At 34.9% G+C, this 22,490-nt stretch overlaps 2 protein-coding genes across 2 annotated transcripts; both read left to right on the top strand.

Annotated features, from left to right (window-relative positions):
• The first annotated feature begins 1,616 nt into the window (after window positions 1-1,616).
• Window positions 1,617-5,981, top strand: LOC123527903 (uncharacterized). Its single transcript, XM_045307632.2, has 2 exons — window positions 1,617-1,749; window positions 1,901-5,981. The coding sequence occupies exon 2, from the start codon at window positions 2,352-2,354 to the stop codon at window positions 4,395-4,397; it is 2,046 nt and encodes a 681-aa protein (XP_045163567.2). The 5' UTR covers window positions 1,617-1,749; window positions 1,901-2,351; the 3' UTR covers window positions 4,398-5,981.
• Window positions 5,982-16,517: 10,536 nt separating this feature from the next.
• On the top strand, window positions 16,518-22,490 carry LOC128548514 (uncharacterized). The gene is made up of 2 exons (XM_053523571.1): window positions 16,518-16,645; window positions 16,813-22,490. The coding sequence occupies exons 1-2, from the start codon at window positions 16,635-16,637 to the stop codon at window positions 19,310-19,312; spliced, it is 2,511 nt and encodes an 836-aa protein (XP_053379546.1). The 5' UTR covers window positions 16,518-16,634; the 3' UTR covers window positions 19,313-22,490.

Below are 22,490 nucleotides of genomic sequence, written 5' to 3'. Positions count from 1 at the left end.
TTGAGTACAACCACAGTAGGCTTGTGCAGTTTTGTTAACATTTAGACGGCACCAATTTCAAAAAGCAGACAAAGTTTCAAAACATAATTTTCAGTCCATTTATCAAAGAATCTGAGCCGAACAAAAATAAGAAGTATTTTTCCAAAACTTAAGTCAACGGCTTCTGTTTAAAAGAATGCATGTTCTATCCTACGAAAGAAATGTGTTTTAAACGAGTATCTAGGATGAAACTTTTGTGGTTTCCTATGGCGACATTGACTTGTAGAACTTTTAAGTTAATTCAAATTTATAAATTCTTTCTTAAAATTGGGAAAGCGTATTTTAAAGTTTAACTTGTGGGATTTAAAACTGAGAAGCCGAAACATACAGACCATAATTTTGTTGAGTTTAGATTTCAAAAATCGTTCAGCATTATTAAAAAACACACACACACAATTATTCTATTGTTAGATAAGTACTGTATTTTGTTTACTATTGACATAACATATTTAAGTTTGTAATATTGTCGATTCAAACCGAAGAATGACTCTGAATCTGAATGTTAAATGGAAATTGGGTAATTTTGTTTCTGCAGTTATGTTAAACAGACCTCGTTTATATCAAATGTCAAAATGAGAAATGTTAATTGTTATATACTATTGTTACAAACTCGACCATTCATTTACTATTTAAAAGATGATTTGGGTTAATCTGATACGACCATTTTCTCCGACAATAGGTAATTAAATTGTATTTCAAAAAAGAATTCAAATTATTTTTCTCTTTTTTAGGTTTTCCATCGTTGTAAAATTGAATTAATGGATATTGTTACATGCTATTTATAAGAGATGTACCATGTATTTGCTGTTCCATATATTCGTCAAACGAAGGTAAACACAGGCAAATATTATATGTAAACAAACCTTGATTTTTTTTCTATTTAAAATGCACACATGTCCAAAATTTAAAAAAAAGGTATTCACATATTAAAGTAAACTGAATTAATAAGTTTACAAACATAAATTATAGTGGGATTATTTTCAGAGTGCACTATTGATGTGTTACGATACAAAGTTTAATGACGGGAGCTCTATTAAATCATCCAGTCTCAGAGATCATGGGTCCGAGCCTAGGCTAGCGAATATGTTCTCCGTGACGTAATACTTTGAAAGGTTTAATATTAATTTGCCACCACCGATTTGTAAGGAACGGTTTAAGAAAAGTTAGTCTGAGCTCGAAACCCAAGTTCACAGTTAGGATACATCAATGACTCACTCAATATACAATTAAGGTCGATGAGAGACGGTACCTTTGCGGAATTCGCTACAAAGCAAAACCAGTTAGTCGCCCTTTTAAAACATATTAAAATCGTTCACTGCAATACTGGCTGAAATACATTTATGTACATAAACCCACGCTCTAAATCAATAGCTAAACTTCATTCCTTATATCATTTGTGTTCCGGATGATATGTTTATCAGCGCATTCATTGCGCATTGTAATTTAATTTCTTAAACTTGAAATATGTTATCAGGGATGTTCCAAATGGGCATTGTCCGCACTTTTCCAACCAGTGTGAATCAATGCGTGTTGAAAAAAAAAAACGTGAAAAAAGCAACTTCAGTGTGTGCGCAGGCGTAACGGGAACACATAAACAAGTCTGCCCGGTTTTGAGGCGTTTCAATAAATCTTTAATAATAGTCTTCTCAATTTTCTTCCGGAATGTAATTTACCTGTATACCTTAGTGAATATCTGGGAAAAGAGGAAAGGTAAATTTAACATATAACTTCTTTATTCCATCATTATCCTTATTCTGATTAAGTACTATAAATTCAACTTGATGTGTACCTCGCTCATTCGTTTGTCAATAAAAAGAAAGTTACATTATTTCATTTTTGTTATCAACTTTCTTTTTCACAGAAAAACTATGCCAATCCACCAAGATGTTCTGTCCAAAGCACTCCACAAAGTAGGAGCAAACAGGTGGATGCGAAGGAAGTATTAAGAATGTAGTATGCTCCGGTGTATAGGAAATGTGTTCCTAACTCTAAACGAAGACGGGGAGTACCAGGTACTAATGCCAATAACTCAACGATTTGGGAGTTTCGTCGAAGGGACAACGACAATTGGTATGGGATCCGACATTGATGAAATTGATGTTGAATTAAATGACGTCATAGAAGAAGGATTGGAAGGAACGCATGTGAAAAACGTTAAAACAATTGTCTTGGTAACAGACATGTTTACACCGCCGGGTTTTGTGAAAATGAAAGTAAACGCAGGAGGAAGATATAAGGACTTTATAATCGAGAAAGATGGGAATTGAAATTGCCTTTTGTCCAATGTCTACACGGATGACTATAAACAACACATGGCTGCCCTTCTTCAAACGGGACAGGATCCGTCAAATCTTGAAAAACATGGACCTGCTTTGACTAACTTCAACGAACCAGAAAATCAAATTGAATCAATAGATGCTATAATAGCATTTCATTGCAAGACCGGTTTATCTTTTAACCAGGAATTTTTCAACCGTAAAAGGTACTACGGGTGGCCGAGACAGTCGGACTTGGAAAAAATGAAAGGTCAAGGATGTCTACTGGTCCCTACTGGCCATAGCCGCTGCGACAGAAAACATCGCATTCTACAGTGGAGAATTTCATTCTCTTTCCAGGAACGACAAATCATGCTAAACCTCAGTGATGTACAGTACAAGTGCTATATCCTATTAAAACTAGTGAAAAAGTCTCACATCTCACCAGTCGTAGGTTTGACATCTTATCACTGTAAAACAGCTTTGTTTTACACGATTGAAAACACGGCTAGTGATATTTGGAGCGAAGGAAATTTGCTAAATTGTTTCATTCTGTGCTTAAAGAGACTGAAGAAGTGGTCGAGGAACCGTTTCTTTCCGAATTACTTTCTCCCAGAACTGAATTTATTCACTGGGAAAATAGATAACCAGGGAATGCTTCGGTTGGCGCGAATTCTGTCAAGCATTATGGGTAGCCCAATTGAGTACCTGCAGAAAATAGCAACTGACAGTTTTGGAAAGTTAGTTCACCTGTATGCAGAAAAAGCTACAGATGATGGGAAGATCGAAGAAGAAGTGGAGACAAATGTGGCAAAAAAATTGCACAAACTACTTGTAGATATAACAACCTCTGTATTTCATATCAGAAGCATCGTTCTGCAAAAGATATCATACAGATGCACAGATTTGGATGAGATTATCCAAAGACATTTAAAGTGGTTACACACCCTCATATCGCTTCATGAAAAAAATGCAGTTGGAGAGTATCAACTCGATCGTCTGAATTGGGTTCTTCCGCATGTCAGCAGATTTTTGCATACAAGTCTGGCAAGTCATTTGGCAATAAAAGCTGTGGAGACAAAAGAAATTCTTAACGGGAAAGAGAAAGAAACTGTGGAGACTGAACAAAAAGGTATGGATACAGATGAGGTAATGACTATAGAGGCAGACAATGTAGCTATGAAAATAGAAGAAATAGGTGTGGAGACAGAGAAAATCGTAACGGAGACAGAAGAAAGAGATGTAAAGAGACAGAAATCAGTCACGAAGGAGGAAATAAAAATAGATGTGGAGCCAGAGAAAACGTTGATATGTTGGCTGACGCTTAATGCCTCATACCACTTCTGGATGGGACTGGACTCGGATGCAATGTCCAGTAAAATGAAACTCGCAACTGTTTTGTTATATACCGGACATCTTGATATAGAAAAATTTAAATCAAACTATTGTCCAACTGTGAATACACAATCACTGTGCGACTGCACGGCAAGCGTTAGAGGAAACCTGATCAGAGAAAATGATTATGCTCCTTTCGTAAATATGTTCAAGTTGTCTCCACTGGAAACTCTTAAAATGAGTTCATCGGAGTACATCGAGAAATATGTATCCGCTTGTACTATTTTCTTACCCACCGAGTCCAAAATAACATTCTATCCGCTACAGTTTGAAATGCATCGAGCTTTTGGTTCATGTATAACCGTTTTTGACGACTACAATCAAATCAAATTTAAAATGAGCAACAGTGAATTCGACAATTGCGCGGCTTTGGATTCGAAAATTTACGGAATCTTACTGACAGTGCTCCTCTCGGAAAATAATGAAGAGAGGGAACGAAACATTCGGTTGTTACAAATGTCTAGCAAATTGGACTCGTTAGCTCACAGAGAAACCACATTGAACCTTTCAGGATGGTTTGCAAGTGCGGGGAACATAAACGAGAAGTCGTTACATTGGTATAAACAATCTTGGGTTTATAATATCTTACAGCAAGATTTTAAGTTACCAGCGATGGCGGTAAACGATAAAAATGCTGCAAAATGGCACCTGGCTCTGCTTCTCTTTCGGGCGTGGGCTCATACGGCAACAGCAAAAAAACAGTGTTGATTAAACTCGTTTCTGGTTTTATTTTTGTTCCGAGCATGAACAAATCGAGAATGTTGACATTTAGCTGTCTCGAATATGGACTTGCTTAAATCCGGGAATATGCAACGTGTACATGGAACTTGGCTTTATTACTTTTCCAAATATTGATAAATCAAGTACCGACGAGAAACATAACCTATGATGAAATAACATAGATCTGACATCATCGCTATGATCCCGAATACGCAATCTTGTATTTAAACATCTTGCTTTGCTATAAATGCTACTTAGTATAGACTGACACCCGGCTCTTTCGTGTAACGTTCAGCCTAGCTGAGAACCTGTAAGTCGCGTAGTGGGCTTTGCTGCAGATTATTACACAATAACACTGGGAACCAAAGTGACGTTAAATGCGGAAACGTCAAAAGTAACAGCAGTTGATATTTTTCATGTTTTGTTTGATCACAATGTTTAAATGCCTTCAGGACAAATTTGAAAAGATTGCATAACATCAATATTGTAATACTTCAAGGTACAGTGACCTACTTTACTGAATGGGGATGTAAGCTTAAATGTAATTTTATTATAAGGTTACAGGCTATTTTAAGTAATTATTTATCTAGTTTGGTCTTGGAACTTTTGATTTAGACCAGCCTCACCTACTTTATAAATTTATATAAGCAGTAATTCTTGTTAGATCACTAGAAACAGCTGACTTCCTGGTTTTGCAGACATGCTGTTGTTGTTGTACTTGCAATGCATTGTGGGTAGTTGCTTAGCAACTACTGCCTAGACTTTGTTTACATTGTTGTATATAGAAATGTCATTTAACTTTAAAGCAAATATGCTTTCTAGAAACTCAATTAAAAGGAAATTTGATGTTATAATCATTTAGATTATTTATTTTTCTTTCTTTTCATACTAATTTTATTTATGATCTTTAATGTTTTAATAGAAATATTGGCTTTAGTTTCCTTACAGTCTAAAGTTCACAGCTTCCACAACTCACAGTTTTTAGTGTGAAGCTGGGTTCACATTTATTTATGTGGAGTTCACATATCCTCACATTTTTGTGTGTGCACTTCCACAACTATTTTTGTGAAGTCTGGGAGGTATAAATACCCCACTCTGCCTGTTTTCAGGGTTCACAATCTTAAATCTCTGGCCTTGAGCGGCTGTTATAGTCAGATAATTTTAAAGAAATATTTAAAGAAGTCTAGCAAATTTTATACAAAGATAGTCATACTTGGTGTGTTTTTTACCTGCAGTATTTTAATATTTTAACTTTTGATAAGCATTTTTAAACTCTTAGCTGAATAAAACTGCTATTTTTCATTGGATCAACTTTAAATTTTAACTGTTGCTCTGAGTTGTGTATTAGAAGCTTACTGACAGTTATCAAAATTATCAGAGGCTGGGCTTGATTATTATCTTTAATGAATAATAGACCTTATAAGTAAAAATACCATATTATCACACTATTCTTGAGAACTGTGAATTATTTACAGAATTACTCCGTGACTTTTTTTTAATGATGTTTGATGCTGAACATGAACTGTTTCTGTTGAAATTCTTACTTCAATAAACTATAGTTTAACTGTCAAAGGAGTTGATAATTTCTGTAGTTAAGTGCAAGAAAACCGGCCAGCCTAATAGTACCTCCAGTTGTTTAACATACTTGTAGAAGAATTGTCTATATAAGTTTCCCAAAGGGCTTACACTTCAGCCATGGTGCAACACTTATAATCAGGCTACAACTATCAGCCAATTGCATCATACCGAGTCAGCATAATCATAGAAATAGATTCCATCAATTGAAGTTTACACAGAAACTACATCGGCCATAGCGTAACAATATTGACAACAATAGTTTAATAATATTTTATTGTATTTGTTATTAGGCATATGTACAATAGTATGAACACAAAAGTAACATATACAAATGGATTGGGCCACGAGTTATATCAACATCAGCAAACGGCCCGTTCCACATGAAGTCAAATTAACAGCTCTGTAAACAAAGTGATAGATTATATGTCTATGATAACTTTTTAACTATGAATGAGAAAAAAAAAGAATATGCTTTAAAACCTATTAATTTCTGATCAAAGAAGTGAGAAAACGGACAACAATAAATCTTAAGAGTGTGTATAATGTAACGACATTAATAACTTACGTTTTCTAATGTTTGATTTATAGGCCTAACTTTCTATCCGTAACACATTTTTCATCTATATCAAATATTTCAAGACATTAATTGATAATATACTAATCAAAATTTCAAACTAGATTCCTAAATTTTCTTTGACTTTTTTTGCAGATATGCACCAAATATATTTAAAATCGTTCAGCTAATTCTCCGTTTATAGCGGATCATTCTTGAAAAATTTCATTTCGATCAAATGAGTTTAAGTATAGATTTGCAGCTTTGATTTTCAACAATGTCAGCTTTAAAAACAAAAAATTAATTCAAACTTTCGGCAGTTGTGTTCAGTTTTAGGGTTTATTAAACTCTGTGATTTGATAAAGAATTATGGCAAAAGTTAAAGTGGCATTATGTCACAGTTTGTTTTGGTTAATGTTTTATAAAAGCAATTTTCGGTTGCTGTGCATTTAAATGTGTTAAATTAACGATAATGCCGAATAAGTATTTGAAATTGATGCTTTATGAATAAAGGTATTGGACTTTCTTATATTGGACTTTCTTTTTCTAGCAGCTCCTGTGTGCAGTTTGACTTTTCTTAGAAAAACTGCCCCGGTCAAAATAAGAAAAGTCATATTTGGAAAGCTATTATTTCGTACTGGTAACAGGAATAGTTTGCCGGTATATTGGGTTAAAAGGTATAATTACCTCCACCCTTATACACACACATCTATTTCAGCTGGATCTTTACTTGAAAGAATGCGCACATTTCCATTTTATCTATACTAATATACCGTTGAAAAAGAAAGAAAGACAAAAAGGCATGACGCAGAACCAGTAGAAATATGGCCAAAACAGACATTCTACTGCAATTACCTGTTTGACATTTCCTGTCTGAACGTAAATACATGTAGACATATTATTTCTTTAATGATGTATTTTTGTAGTTTTTTATAGGATAATAGATATTGATTAAATATAATAAAATCAAATTTTCTTATAATGAACCATTCTCATTTTATAAATTGCGAGTTTTAATCGCTAGACAAAGTGGCGTTCCTTAAAAACTGACTTTTTGTTAATTTTGAATCTTACAGTAACAAAGTTGCAAATACAATACTTCAGCTTAATGAATTAAATTTAAGATCAACAGGCATGAATTAAATTTAAGATCAACAGGCATGATTCTCGGTGAACAAACATCTTGTGTGGTTATTTTGCAATTGCTTTTATTCATATATGACTAGTTAGAAGCTTTTTTAAAATTTTAATGAAAATCTGTTCTGATGATAATTTTCAATCTAAGTCATTATTTCACTTTAAATTTTGAAAATATTTAATTTTGACTCCACCTTTAATATCTTTGTCATGGAACAGAGTCTTAATTAGCATAAAGTGCGAAACAGTTTCTTAACTAACATAAAAGTGCTGAACATTGTATTTGCGATTTTTCAAATTTATTTATACAGGGAATTTTCAGTTTAAAGGCTCATAATGCCTTTGTTTCAAATGTGGCTGCAACATTTTCCATTATGAATATAAAATACATTAATTCCTTGTTGAATCCTATTTCTGATAATTACTTTCTTTAACATTTGTCAAAGGTTTGAATATTGCTGAATATACTAGAATGTTTTATTGAATTTATTGTTTTTATTACCTAGCTTTATGGCTGTAACTAAAACAGTTCATGTGCAATATTAAAGATAGTGATAGTTCGCAAAACATCTACATTTGTATTTGGAAAGGTGTTTCATACGGAAGAGCATTAGTGCCAGGTGTATGCTATTTACTTATTCGGAATTTCAAGTTACTAAGTCGGAATATCGAGTTAATATCTCGAAAATTCGAGTTACTAACCACAGTAGTTTACGTTGATGTATAGGTCCTGGCCAAGATTAGGTACTTGGTGTATCCATCGGGTAGCCCTACAGGGTCATCTAAATAGTTTCTCATCACTGCATATCTACAGTGAAATCATACATCGCATCATATATCGCTGCCCGGCATAAATTTTATGTTTCTATAAAACATGGCTGTTATATGTAAAAATATGTGGACTGGTGGTCTAGTGGTAACACGCTTGACTGTCGATCCAGTGGTACAGGGTTCGAATTCTGATCTAGGCACTGGAAATTTTTGGGGAGCTCTTGAGTGTCTTCCACCTAACTTAGAAGCCAGTACTGATGACGGCTTCGCGTGTATCGGTGCTATACACCGAGCACGTTATTCGCAAAGAGGTAGGCTAAGCTATCTTGTATTAAAAAATGTGTTCTTGTTTTTTTTTTTTGTCTTACTCTGTCCTTCTTGTCAGACCACACGTACTGTGTTTGTACTAGTAGAGGATAAATTTGGCGTCCTGTGTGACTACTTTTGCGCTAAGTTTATCATGAAAATGGCACTTTACAACTGTTTGATAAGTCTGTGAGCACAGGTATCCTGAGGCTGGACATAAAGCCGTGTTGATTACCTGTCGTGATTTGACCATGATTTCTCTTATTTGAAATCCTTTACATTGTTCGTTACCAAATAACCTACAGCTTTCGACTTAAATGCTTCTTTAAAATATTCAGAAATTGCCGATAATTTAAAAAAAACATTAAAAGAAAATACTAGGTAGACCTCACGTCCTTTTTCAATCAACGGAAATGGATTGAATCCGGCTTAGCAGTGAAAACGACAAATCCACGAGGACAGGTAAAAAGAGCGAGATTCCCGGCGTATGCAGGTGTTAGCACTACCAAGCCATGCCCAATAGAAGTTTGAAGACATGCTAACCATAACACACTTTGTTTTGTTTTTCATGTGCACGTCAAAAATATTATATAGAGTGTAAAAGACACAAATGTAGTATATAAAATATAATGCTATCATTTTCCGCATACAATCATAATTATATTGTACGCGCTAAAGACGTGCATAAAAATGTTGCAAGTATCTAAAAATCTGAAATTTTAAACATATGTCAAGAACAATTAATTATTTAATATTTATCCTTGTTCAGAACAGAATTGCATAGAACAAAAAAAAAAACGGAATGTACAAATAACATATTTCAGTTAGGAACTTATCACGTGCTACAACAACAAGCAAACAACGTTTTTGAACTGTCCTGCTTCGCTGTAACTTGATCACTAAAAATATTGTTTTAGATATTCTAAAAAATGAGATATACAAAACTTGCATCAACAACAGGTGCGTTGAAAGAATGTATGTTAATTATGTCCTACGAAATAACTTGATGTGTTTTACACTAGAATCTACGTTTGGCGACAGAAGTTTTCATACTGTAGGGCCGAAACTATGGAACCAACTACCAGTAGAGGTGAGAAATTCTGATTCGGTAGACACTTTTAAGAAAAAGCTCAAAACACTGTTTTTTAAAAGCTTTGAATCATGGTTCTGATCATTTCTCTGTTGGTGGACTGAATATGGTAGAGACGCTCAATATACTCTACTATATGTAGTGTGATCGACGTATGCTTTATACGCAATGTTGTAATTTTGTTGTACAGAAATTTTGTCAAATATGTCGTGTTTCATTGTTTGATACCATTTTGTATATAATTTATCATGAATTTTCGTTTTTATTTTAATGTACAACGCCAGTGAATATACTATGTGTAAAATTAGGCGTTTAATCAAATAAAGCAGTTTCAGTTTTCATACGTTGAAACTTATGTGAAGCGAACCCATGTTTTCTATAGCGACCTCATTGGACCTTGACTTATAAAACGTTTAAGTTAATTTAAATTTGTTTCTTGAAATTTTGAATACGCATTTTAAAGAATAAATAATGATATTTTAAACCGAGAATCCGAAAAAAATGTAGAGTCTGACCATAATTTTCTTGAGTTTGGATTTAAAAAAAAAATCATTATCAAAACACACAAACACAAAAAATCCTTCTATTGTTAGATAAGCAGTTTGTGGTTTACTAATGACATAACATACTAGAATCTGTGATATTTTTTGTCGATTCAAAGTAAAGAATGATAAAATAATAGGTAATTTTATTTCTGCATTTATGTAAAACCGACCCATTTATATAAAATATGTTAATTGTTATATACTATTGTTACAAACTCAACCATTCGTAATCATTCACTATTTAAAAGATGAATTGATTAATCTGATACGATAAGTTCTCCGACAATAGGTGATTATATTATATTTCAAAAAGAATTAACATTATATTGTTTCTTTTTTATGTTTTCCATCGTCGTAAAATTGAATGAATGGATGTTTATAAGGCATGTCCCATGTGTTTGCTGTTCAATATATTCGACAGACGAAGGTAAACACAGACAAATTCTATATGTAAACAAATCTGGATTTTTTCAGTATAAAATGCATACAAGTCAAAAGTTTTAAAAAAATACTTACATGTTAAAAACAAGAGCGCCGCCAAGCGGGGCAATATACGCCCGAAGGCTTACATCATAGGATGGGAGCAAATTTTTAAGAACTTGACTGTTGTAGCCCCAAAGGACTGGAACAAAAGGAAAACTTCAAAAAAACAAATCTAAGTCCACAAAAGAAATATTCAAAGTCTACAAAAAAATCCTTATCAGGTACAGGTATGTAAAAATACACCTTAAAATTGGAGGTACCATCCATGTTGTACCACAGAAAAGTGGTCTCGGTTTTTCCCTACGGCCAATAATAAAAAAAGTTTCAAAATAAGCTATTTATAGTAACATAAAAGGGAAGTAATTCAAAAAAAAATATTGTAAATACAAAAAAGAGATCTGCCAAATAAAACAAGAGCACTGCAATGCAGAGCAATATATACAAAGGAAAATTATATATGACCTTTGACCCTTAAGTATGACCTTGACCTTTTAGCGAGTCATCAGGAACATGCGCTCTGCACATCGTTACAATGTGGTGAACAGTTCTGCCAAGTTTCTTTGAAATCCTTCCAGCAGTTCAAGAGTTACAGAGCGGAGACGAAACAAACTGACATGACTTTTGACCCCTAAGTGTGACCTTGACCTTCAAGCAAGTCATCCGGAACATGCGCTCTGCACGTCCTCTTGGTGTGGTGAACATTTGTGTCAAGTTTCTTTGAAATCCTTCAAGGGGTTCAAGAGTTACAGAGCGGACACGAAACAAAGTGATATAACCTTTGACTCCTAAGTGTGACCTTGACCTTGAAGCGAGACAATCAAAACATGCGCTCTGCACATCGTATCCATGTGGTGAACATTTGTGTCAAGTTTCCTTGAAATCCTTCAAGGGGTTCAAGAGTTACAGAGCGGACACGAAATTGCTAACGGACAGACGGACGGACGGACGGACAGACGGACACCAGCGTCATAACATAATACGTCCCTTCGGGCGTATAAAAATGAATTAATTAGTACACAAACATAAAACATAAATTAAAGTAAAATAATTTTGCACTTTAGATGCCGTTTCGATACTATGTCCGTACCTGCCTGCTTAGCTCAGTAGAGCGTTAGAGCGTTGGTCTACGGATCACGGGGTCGTGAGTTCGATCCTCGGGCGGGGCGTATATTCTCCGTGACGATTTGATAAACGACATTGTGTCTGAAATCATTCGTCCTCCACCTCTGATTCATGTAGGGAAGTTGGCAGTTACTTGCGGAGAACAGGTTTGTACTGGTACAGAATCCAGGAACACTGAACTATATATACCAGATCTCCTTGATTGTGCAATGCTATATTATAATGTTCTGTCTTTGTGCTAGATGTAATTTTAGGTTAATTTGCAACAATAATTATTTTAATGTTCATATGTTTTTTAACCATGTCCTTCTTTTACAGCTTGTTCTACTTTTGTTCCTTTTGTTAACATATAGTCGGTTCAAAAGCACCTAGAGTGCTTATGTTGTATTGTTACTTGTCTTGCCGACTCAAAATAAAGTTTATCTTATCTTATCTTATCTTACTGGTTAGGTTGACTGCTCTCCGTTACATGACTGAAATACTGTTTAAAAACGGCGTTAAACCCAACACAAACAAACAAAACAATACTTTGTCTACCCAGAGCAAATTTAATGATGGGAGCTTCTCTAAGCCTGGGCTAGCGAACACGGTCTCTGTGACGTAATAATTTTAATTTGCCACCTTCGAATTGTAAGGAACGGTTTTAGAAAAGTTAGTCTGAGCCCGAAAGCCAATACATAAATGACACACTCAAGGTACCACTGGAGACGATGAGAAACGGTGCCTCTGCTGAATTCGCTAATTTGTATACGGGTACCTATATGTACTTATGTACATCAAACAAAAGTATGTGTGTGTGGGGTGGGGGGGGAGGTCTTTCATATCGCAATTTTGAATATTGAAAGATCTTAAACGAATGAAATATTCCAAAATGATCGATAAGGTGCATTCTGAGCGTCCTGAGGTACTTTATTTGGTATTGAAAAAAGACAGGTTTTGTGACGCACCCCACCCCCCGCCACCCCTACAACCCTGGGTCCGCTAGTGCAACCATTAGTTCATACTAATTAAGTCTCATTGTCATGACACAGCTGAGTTAGACCACTCAAAGAAGAACTGATCTTACCTATCGCATGGTTGGTTTGTGCGCAAGAAAATCCCTCGAACTTGTCATACGTTTAAAGGTCTATTATTTTTAATAGACATAGATTAACGGAAATGGACTTGGTAAATCTCCTCGCGTGTTCCTAGATAATGTTTTGAAATCTACTTGAAACCTTTTTTTTTTTTCTTATTTTTAGTTGAAAGTAAGGACTCATTTTGACTTTTTGTTGAAGTGATGTGGCGTAAATAACGCTGCATCTGAAGAGATACGGATTGCAAAGCAACAAAATTCACTACCCGGATCTAGGAGATTGACCTGAAAGCTCTACACGTTTTACAGACATTCTAACTAAAAACAAATAGCGATATTGTCAATTTCAGTCACCTGCAGCACTTTGTTTAAACATTAACAAAATCCGTCACCATTTTATTTTTTTGTCAGGTTCTTAGTGCGTTAGTGCGTTCGGCTTATACTTGCACTTTAAGAAGTTATCTCAAGTCTACCTGAATTGACAATATATGAGCCGTGCCATGAGAAAACCGACATGGTGGCTTTGCGACCAGCATGGATCCAGACCAGCCTGCGCATCCGCGCAGTCTGGTCAGGATCCATGCTGTTCGCTTTCAAAGCATACTGCAATTAGAGAAACTGTTAGCGAACAGCATGGATCCTGACCAGACTGCGCGGATGCGCAGGCTGGTCTGGATCCATGCTGGTCGCAAAGCCACTATGTTGGTTTTCTCATGGCGCGGCTCATATCTTCGCCAAATCACGGTGGCAAAATGGCAATGAAGGTTTCTCATGCAGTGCGTTTGGTTAGTAAAGTCTCGTAGCAAACATGCATGCCTAAGGCCTAAACAATGTTTTGTTTAGGGTATATACTATAGGTCGACTGAAGATGTCAATTGTTAAAGTTTTGACAAATTACGAAAGCATCCCTTTGCATTTATTCCTCTTTTAACGATTTTGAATATTTTGCAACAATCCTTAGGAATAAGGATAACAACATTAAATGCTTAACCAATTTTCGGAGCGACGTAGCTTGCTTTGGAAACAGTTATACTTACGTAGATTTATCAAACATATAGGAATGTTTGAATACATAATGGCATTGTATAATTGTATCTTTTCATCTCTAAGTTTTAAAATCTAATATACATGACATATTGTGTCGTCTTTTATTGCATAGTGCAGCATTTTTTCTTTTGATCCTTGCTACATTTTAAACATTGAAACACACATAATTAGACCAACCGATTGTGCTGATATAAAAAAAGTCGGAGGACTTTCATTTTTGCACCGATGTTGCATAAAATCTGACTCTCTGCATCAAGAACAATCATTTTATCAAACTGCATAAAATATCTTACAATTTATTCATTTACTGAAGAAAATATCTTAAGCAAATAAAAACACTTTTAACACGCGTGTATGGGAAACCTTTAATTTTAAACAAATCAGGAATTTTCAATATGTACACATACACAGCTTTCGTCACAACCAAATTCTAGATATTATATCCAAACCATACTGGTGCCCCAACATCATATCACTGTACGTCATAAGTTACTTGTTAACAATGCATAACTAGGTAAACTTTTATGTTACCTGGGTTCAGGAGGGGTAGGGTATGGATACCACAAAATATCACCAAGAAGCACAAGAAAAAAGTAAAAAGAACGTTGAGGTTTTTTGGAGGGAAGGGGTACATACCACATAAAACCCCGAAACCCAAATTCGGACGCATGGATTGAAATGCGAACATATCAAAGTTATCCCACACCCCCGCCCAACCTACACACACATAAATATATTGGCGGTAGAGGCATATAAAAATGTGATTTTTGCAATATTCGTTGACATGTAAGCATGTTTGAATTCAGAAAGTAAAAACAAAAATGATAAAAAAAGAATACATATAATTTTCAGTTATCATTTATTTCAAGTAGAAATCAATACAGATCGTTTTGTTTATTACATCGAATTAGAATGACAATGCCAGCTCAAAATAATGCGCAAAATTTCTGCTATATCTTTAAACTACAGTTTTTATTCGTCGGGCCTTCTTTGTGATGTACGAGTATGACTGTAATTGCTGTACTCCGGATATCTAACGGTGCCTTTAATTTTTCTTATGTCAGAAAAACGTGGCTCCAGAGAGAGCCGAAAATGTTGCAAGATAAACAGAAAAATTCAATGATATAAGATCTCCGTTGAAGATGCTCTAGGAAAAATTAAATGCTATATTTCTTAAGAAGGCTTTAAAACTAAAATACTCACAAACTTTAAATTACGGAAACATGAGATTTTTTAGTACTTTTTACGATGAAAATCGAAAAGCGTTTGTCACGCTTTTACTCCAGGTAAATTGTCTCGGTTATAAATATCTTTATTATATATCTATACAAATGCTGTAAAAATCGGCTTGTATTTCACAATTAAATACGAACAGGCAGAAAAAGAATCCATATTGTACCTTTGGAACTCCGTATTGTACCTTCCGTATTGTATGCTGCCGGAATACTTTCATTAGTATGCATAACCTGAAACAGTTCAATAAAAAGGGCACATAAAAACTTCACTAAGTTCCATTTTAGTATCGATAAACATTAAAGATTTCGTTCAATAACAAAACAAACAAAAAGGTAGAGGGTCATTATACAGTAGCAAGATCTGGGATTTTGTATTCGGCTCTCGTGGATCATACTCAGCGCTTGCGCGCATCGTGAGATCCGATCTGGCAAAAATCCACTCGAGCCGAATACAGCATCCATGTTATAATAACCCTATTATATTTTAAAGTCACTATTAACTACTTCAGCTACAGCGCTATTTGTTACGACGGGAAAATGTCTTTATTGCCGCGTCGGTCCGGGGTTCGATTCCTGACGCGGTCAGCTTTTATTACTTGATTTGGAATTTCTGAAATATTTTAGAAACAAAAATTCATATTTGAATGTTCATAATATGACTAAACTTCAATTTGAAATTAAAATTATTTTTAGCCAAATCTCGAGGCATGTCGCTTTAAGAAATATAACCCGACTTGCCATTCTATGCATTAAAATCGAAGGTCTCAGGAATTTAATATGTTACCAAAAAAATGCAACAGCTTATGCATAAAAGTTTTAAGCCCCTGTGGTGATTTTCAATGCAATTACGAAGTAAGTTTCTGTTTACGTTTATATTTAAGTTTAAGCTAGATAATTGGCTCTATTTTCTACATAAAGCATACCACGCTCTTAATCGATAGCTGAACTTCATTCCTTATGCCCTTTGTGTTTCGGATCATATAATCATCAGCACATTCATTGCACATTGTAATTGAAATTCTTACAGTCCATGAAATATGCTATCAGGGAGCTTCCAAATTAACATTGTCCACACTTTTTCAACCAATGCGAATCGATGCGTGTTGCGGGAAAAAAAACGTGAAAAGTGAAACAACTTCAATGTATGCGCAGGCGTAACAGGAACACATAAACGAGTGCACCGTTTGTAGGCTTTTTCAATAAATCGTTTATGATAGCCTTCTCAATTTTCATTCTGAATCTAATTTACCTATACATGTGTATACCTGAGTGAATAATTGGAAATGGAAGAAAGGTAAATTTAACATATAACTACTTTCCAGATTATAGTCTTTATTCCAGCATTATCCTTATTCTGATTAAGTAATATAAATTCAACTTGACGTGTACCTCGCTCATTCGTTCGTCAGTAAACAGAAAGTTACATTATTTCATTTTTGGTACCAACTTTCTTTTTCACAGAAAAACTATGCCAGTCCACCAAGATGTTCTGTCCAAAGCACTCCACAAAGTAGGAGCAAACAGGTGGATGCGAAGGAAGTATTATGAATGTAGTATGCTCCGGTGTATAGGAAATGTGTTCCTAACTCTAAACGAAGACGGGGAGTACCAAGTACCAGAGACAATAACTCAACGATTTGGGAGTTTCGTCGAAGGGACTACGACCATTGGAATGAGATCCGATATTGATGAAATTCATGTTGAACTGAATGACGTCATAGAAGAAGGATTTGAAGGAACGCATGCGAAAAACGTTAAAACAATTGTCTTGGTAACCGACATGTTTACGCCGCCGGGTTTTGTGAAAATGAAAGTAGATCCAGTAGGTGGATATAAGGACTTTATACTTGAGAAAGAAGGGAATGGAAATTACCTTTTGTCCAATGTCTACACGGATGACTATAAACAATACATGGCTGATCTTCTTCAAATGGGACAGAATCCTTCAGATCTTGAAAAACATGGACCTGCTTTGACTAAATTAAATGAACCAGAAAATCAAATTGAATCAATAGATGCTATTATAGCATTTCATTGTAAGACAGGTTTATCTTTCAACCAGGAATTTTTCAATCGTAAAAGGTATCATGGGTGGCCGAGACAGTTGGACTTGGAAAAAATGAAAGATCAAGGATGTCTACTAGTCCCTACTGGCCATAGCCGCTGCGACAAAAAGCATCGCATTCTACAGTGGAGAATTTCATTCTCTTTTCAGGAACGACAAATCATGCTAAATCTAAATGATGCACAGTACAAGTGCTATATCCTATTAAAACTGGTGAAGAAATCCCTTATCTCACCAGTCGCAGGTTTGACATCCTATCACTGTAAAACAGCTTTGTTTTACACGATTGAAAACACGGCTAGCGTTATCTGGAGCGAAGGAAATCTGCTAACTTGTTTTATTCTGTGCTTAAAGAGACTGAAGAAGTGGTCGAGGAACCGTTTCTGTCCGAATTACTTTCTCCCTGAACTGAATTTATTCACTGGGAAAATAGATAACCAGGGAATGCTTCGGTTGAGGAGAATTATATCAAGCATTATCAGAAGCCCAATTGAGTACCTGCAGAAAATACCAACTGACAATTTTGGAAAGTTAGTTCACCTGTATACAGCAAAAGCTACAGATGATAGGAAGGTCGAAGAAGAAGTGGAGACAAATGTGGCAAATAAATTACACAAACTGTTTGTAGATATAACAAACTCTGTATTTCATATCAGAAGCATTGTTTTACAAAAGATATCATACAGATGCACAGATTTGGATGAAATTATCCAAAGACATTTAAAGTGGTTACACACCATCAAATCGCTTCATGAACACAATGCAGTTGGAGAGTATCAACTCAGTCGTGTGAAGTGGGTTTTTCCGCATGTCAGCAGATTTTTGCATACAAGTCTGGCAAGTCATTTGACAATAAAGGCTTTGGAGACAAAAGAAATGCTTAACAGGAAAGAGAAAGAAACTATGGAGACTGAACAAAAAGGTATGGAGGCAGATGAGATAATGACTATAGAGGCTGACAAAGTAGCTATGAATATAGAAGAAAAATGTGTGGAGACAGAGAAAATCGTAACGGAGACAGAAGAAAGAGATGTGGAGAGACAGAAATCAGTTAAGAAGAAGACAATAAAAATAAATGCAGAGCCAGAAAAAGCGGTGATATGTTGGCTGACGCTTAATGCCTCATACCATTTCTTGATGGGACTGGATTCGGATGCAACATCCAGTAAAGTGAAGCTCGCGACTGTTTTGCTGTATACCGGACATCTTGATATAGAAACATTTAAATCATACTATTGTCCAACTGTGATTACACAATCACTGTGCGACTGCATGGCAAGCGTTAGAGGAAACCTGATCAGAGAAAATGATTATGCTCCTTTCATAAATATGTTCAAGTTGTCTCCCACGGAAACTCTAAAAATGAGTTCATCGGAGTACATCGAGAAATATGTATCCGCTTGTACAATTTTCTTACCCACCGAGTCCAAAATAACATTTTATCCGCTACAGTTTGAAATGCATCGAGCTTTTGGTTCATGTATAACCATTTCTGACGACTACAATCAAACCAAATTCAAAATGAGCAACTGTGAATTCGACAATTGTGCAGCTTTGGATTCGAAAATTTACGGTCTCATACTCACAATACTCCTCTCGGACAATAAAGAAGAGAGAGAACGAAACATCTGGATGCTACGATTTTCTAGCAAATTGGATTCATTAGCTCACAGAGAAACCACATTGAACCTTACAGGATGGTTTGTAAGTGCGGAGAAGATAAACGAGAATCCGTTATATTGGTATAAACAATCGTGGGTTTATAACATCAAACAGCAAAAGTTTAAGTTACCTGAAATGGCGGTTAACGACAAAAATGCTGCAAAATGGCACCTGGCTCTGCTTCTCTTTCGAACGTGGGCTAATACGGCAACAACGAAAACTAGTGTTGATTAAACTGGTTTCTGGTTTATTTTTTTATTCCGGGCATGAACAAAACGAGAACGTTTACATTTAGCTGTCTCGAATATGGACTTGCTTAAAACCGGGAATATGCAACGTGTACATGGAACTTGGCTTTACTTTTCCAAATATTGATAAATCAAGTACAGACCTTTGATTAAATAACGTAGATCAGGCATCATTGCTATGACCCCGAATACGCAGTATTGGTTAAAATAATAGATTGCTTAACTATAGTTCTGAACTGAGGCTCCTCGAGAACCGGGATCATGCAACAATATTCCAAAGAAGCAACGCGGTGGAAAATGGTACCAGGAATATATGCTACGTAGTATAGATTGACACCCGGCTCTTTTGTGTAACGTTTAACCTAGCAGAGAACCTGTAAGTCGCGTAGTGGGCTTTGCTGCAGATTATTACACAGTAACACTGGGAACCAAAATGAAGCAGCGCTCGTGACGTAGAATGCGGAAACGTCAAAAGTAACAGCAGTTGATATTTTTCATGTTTGTTTGATCATAATGTTTAAATGCCTCCGGGGCAATTTTGGAAAGATTGCGGAACATCAAGATTGACAACAATAAATCTTAAGAGTATATGATGTAACGTCATTAAAAGTACGTTTCCTAATGTTTGATTTATAACTTTCGTTCCGTAACAGAATGTTCATCGATATCGAATATTTCAAGACATTAATTGATAATATATTACTCTAAACTTCCAACCAGATCCCTTAAAAGTTTCCATGACCATTTTTGCAGTTATGCATCAAATATATTAAAGTCGTTCTGCTTAATCTTCATTCATAGCGGATTATTCATGTAATGTATTGATTTTGTAAAACGGAAAACTTCAACTTTTCGGTAGTTCATTAATTTTGTTCATTTTTTATAATAAAATCTTTGTGATATGATATACCTTAAAGAATTCTGGCAAAAAGTTAACAACAAATTTACTAAAAGATAAAATATACCATTTAAATAAGAAAGAAACCAACAAGACACAGAACCAGTAGAAATATGGCCAAAACAGATATTCTACTGCAATCACCTGTTTGACATTGCCTGTCTGAACTTAAATCTACATATTATTTCTTTAATGATGAATGCTCAGGTGAGTTTTTGTGATCGCTCGTTGTCCAGCGTCTGTCTGTCTGTCTCTGTCGTCTGTTGTCTGTCTGTCTGTCAACATTTAACTTGTGTATGCAATAGAGGCTGTTTTTCTCAACTGATATTCATCAAATTTTGTTAGAATGATTACCTTGATAAAATCTAGACCAAGTTTGAAAATGGGTTATCTGGGGTCAAAAACTAGGTCATTAGGTCAAATCAAAGAAAAACCTTGTGTATGCGATAGAGGCTGTATTTTTCAATTGACCTTTATGAAATTGAGTCCGAATAATTGCCTTGATAAAATCTAGGTAGAATTTGAAAATGGGTTATCTGAGGTCAAAAACTAGGTCACTAGGTAAAATTATAGAAAAATCTTGTGTATGTGATAGAGACTGTATTTTTCAATTGATTTTCATAAAATTTGGTCAGAATGATTGCCTTGATGAAATCTATGTCAAGTTTGAATATAAGTCATCTAGGTCAAAAACTAGGTCACTAGGTCAAATCTAAGTAAAACCTTGTGAATGCGATAGAGGCTGTATTTTTCATTTGACTTTTATGAAATTTGGTCAGAATGATTGCCTTGGTGTAATCTATGTCAAGTTTGAATATGGATCATTTGAGGTCAAAAACTAGGTCACTAGGTCAAATTATAGAATAATCTTATGCATGCGATAGAGACTGTATTTTTCAATTGATTTTCATAAAATTTGGTCAGAATGATTGCCTTGATAAAATCTATGCCAAGCTTGAATATGGGTCATCCTGGGGTAAAGAACTAGGTCACAAGGTCAAATCAAAGAAATACCTTGTGTATGCGATAGAGGCTGTATTTTTTCAATTGATCTTCATGAAATTTGGTCAGAATGATTGCCTTGATAGAATCTAGGTTATGTTTGAATATGGGTCATTAGATGTCAAAGCTAGGTCACTAGGTCAAATCAAAGAAAAACCTTGTGTATGAGATAGAATCTGTATTTTTTAATTGATCTTCATGAAATTTGGTCGGAATGATTGCCTTGATAAAATCTAGGTCAAGTTTGAATGTGGGCCATCTGGGTTAAAAAGGTAAGTCAGTAGGTCTAATTAAAGAAAAATCTTGTGTATGAGATAGAGACTGTATTTTTCAATTGATCTTTATAATATTTGGTCAGAATGATTGCCTTGATAAAATCTAGATAAAATTTGAATATGGGTCATCTTGGGTCAAAAACTAGGTCACCAGGATTTATTTAAGAAAATACTTATTCAAACTCAAGAGACCACATTTTGGTCCAATCTTAATGAAAATTGGCCAGAATATTTGTTTCCATGAAAGCACTAGGTCAAACAAGCTTACACTGTAACAGTTATGTTTTTTTTTTCTCAGCTGGGCGATCTAGGGTCATCTTGGCCCTCATGTTTTCTGGAATGGTTTGTTTTCATACGATAATAGATATTGATTAAACACAATAAAATCAAAATTTCTTATAATGAACCGTTTCAATTTTATAAATTGAGAGTTTTAATCCCTCAGACAAAATTACTCACTTTTCGTGAATTTGCAACTACTATACTCAGACTTAATGAATTAAATTGAATCAACAGGCATGATTCTCGGTGAACAAAGATCATGTGCGGTAAAAATTCCAATTTCTTTTATGCATATATGATGAAGCTATGATGTGTTAAAGGTCCAGTTAGAATTCAAAATAATTCAGCTAGTTTTTAATTTTTCATAAAAATCTGTTCTGATGATAATTTTCAAACTAAGTCATTGAATTCTATCTTAAACTTTGAAAATATTTAATTTTGACTCCACTTTTAATATATCTTCGTCATGAAACAGTTTCTTAATTAGCATAAAAGTGCTGTTGTATTTGTGATTTTTCAAATTTATTTACACAGGGAATTTCCAGTTAAAAGGCACATAATTCCTTTGTTTAAAAATGTGGCTGTCACATTTTCCGCTATGAGCATAAAATACATTATTTCTTTTCAAATCCTGTTTCTGATAATTACTGATTTAATAATTGTCAAAGGTTTAAATATTGCTGAATATACTAAAATGTTTGATTGAA

The sequence above is a fragment of the Mercenaria mercenaria genome, chromosome 14 (genome assembly GCF_021730395.1).
Source record: "Mercenaria mercenaria strain notata chromosome 14, MADL_Memer_1, whole genome shotgun sequence".
Classification (NCBI taxonomy): domain Eukaryota; kingdom Metazoa; phylum Mollusca; class Bivalvia; order Venerida; family Veneridae; genus Mercenaria; species Mercenaria mercenaria.
This window is presented reverse-complemented; position numbering and strand designations above follow the sequence as displayed.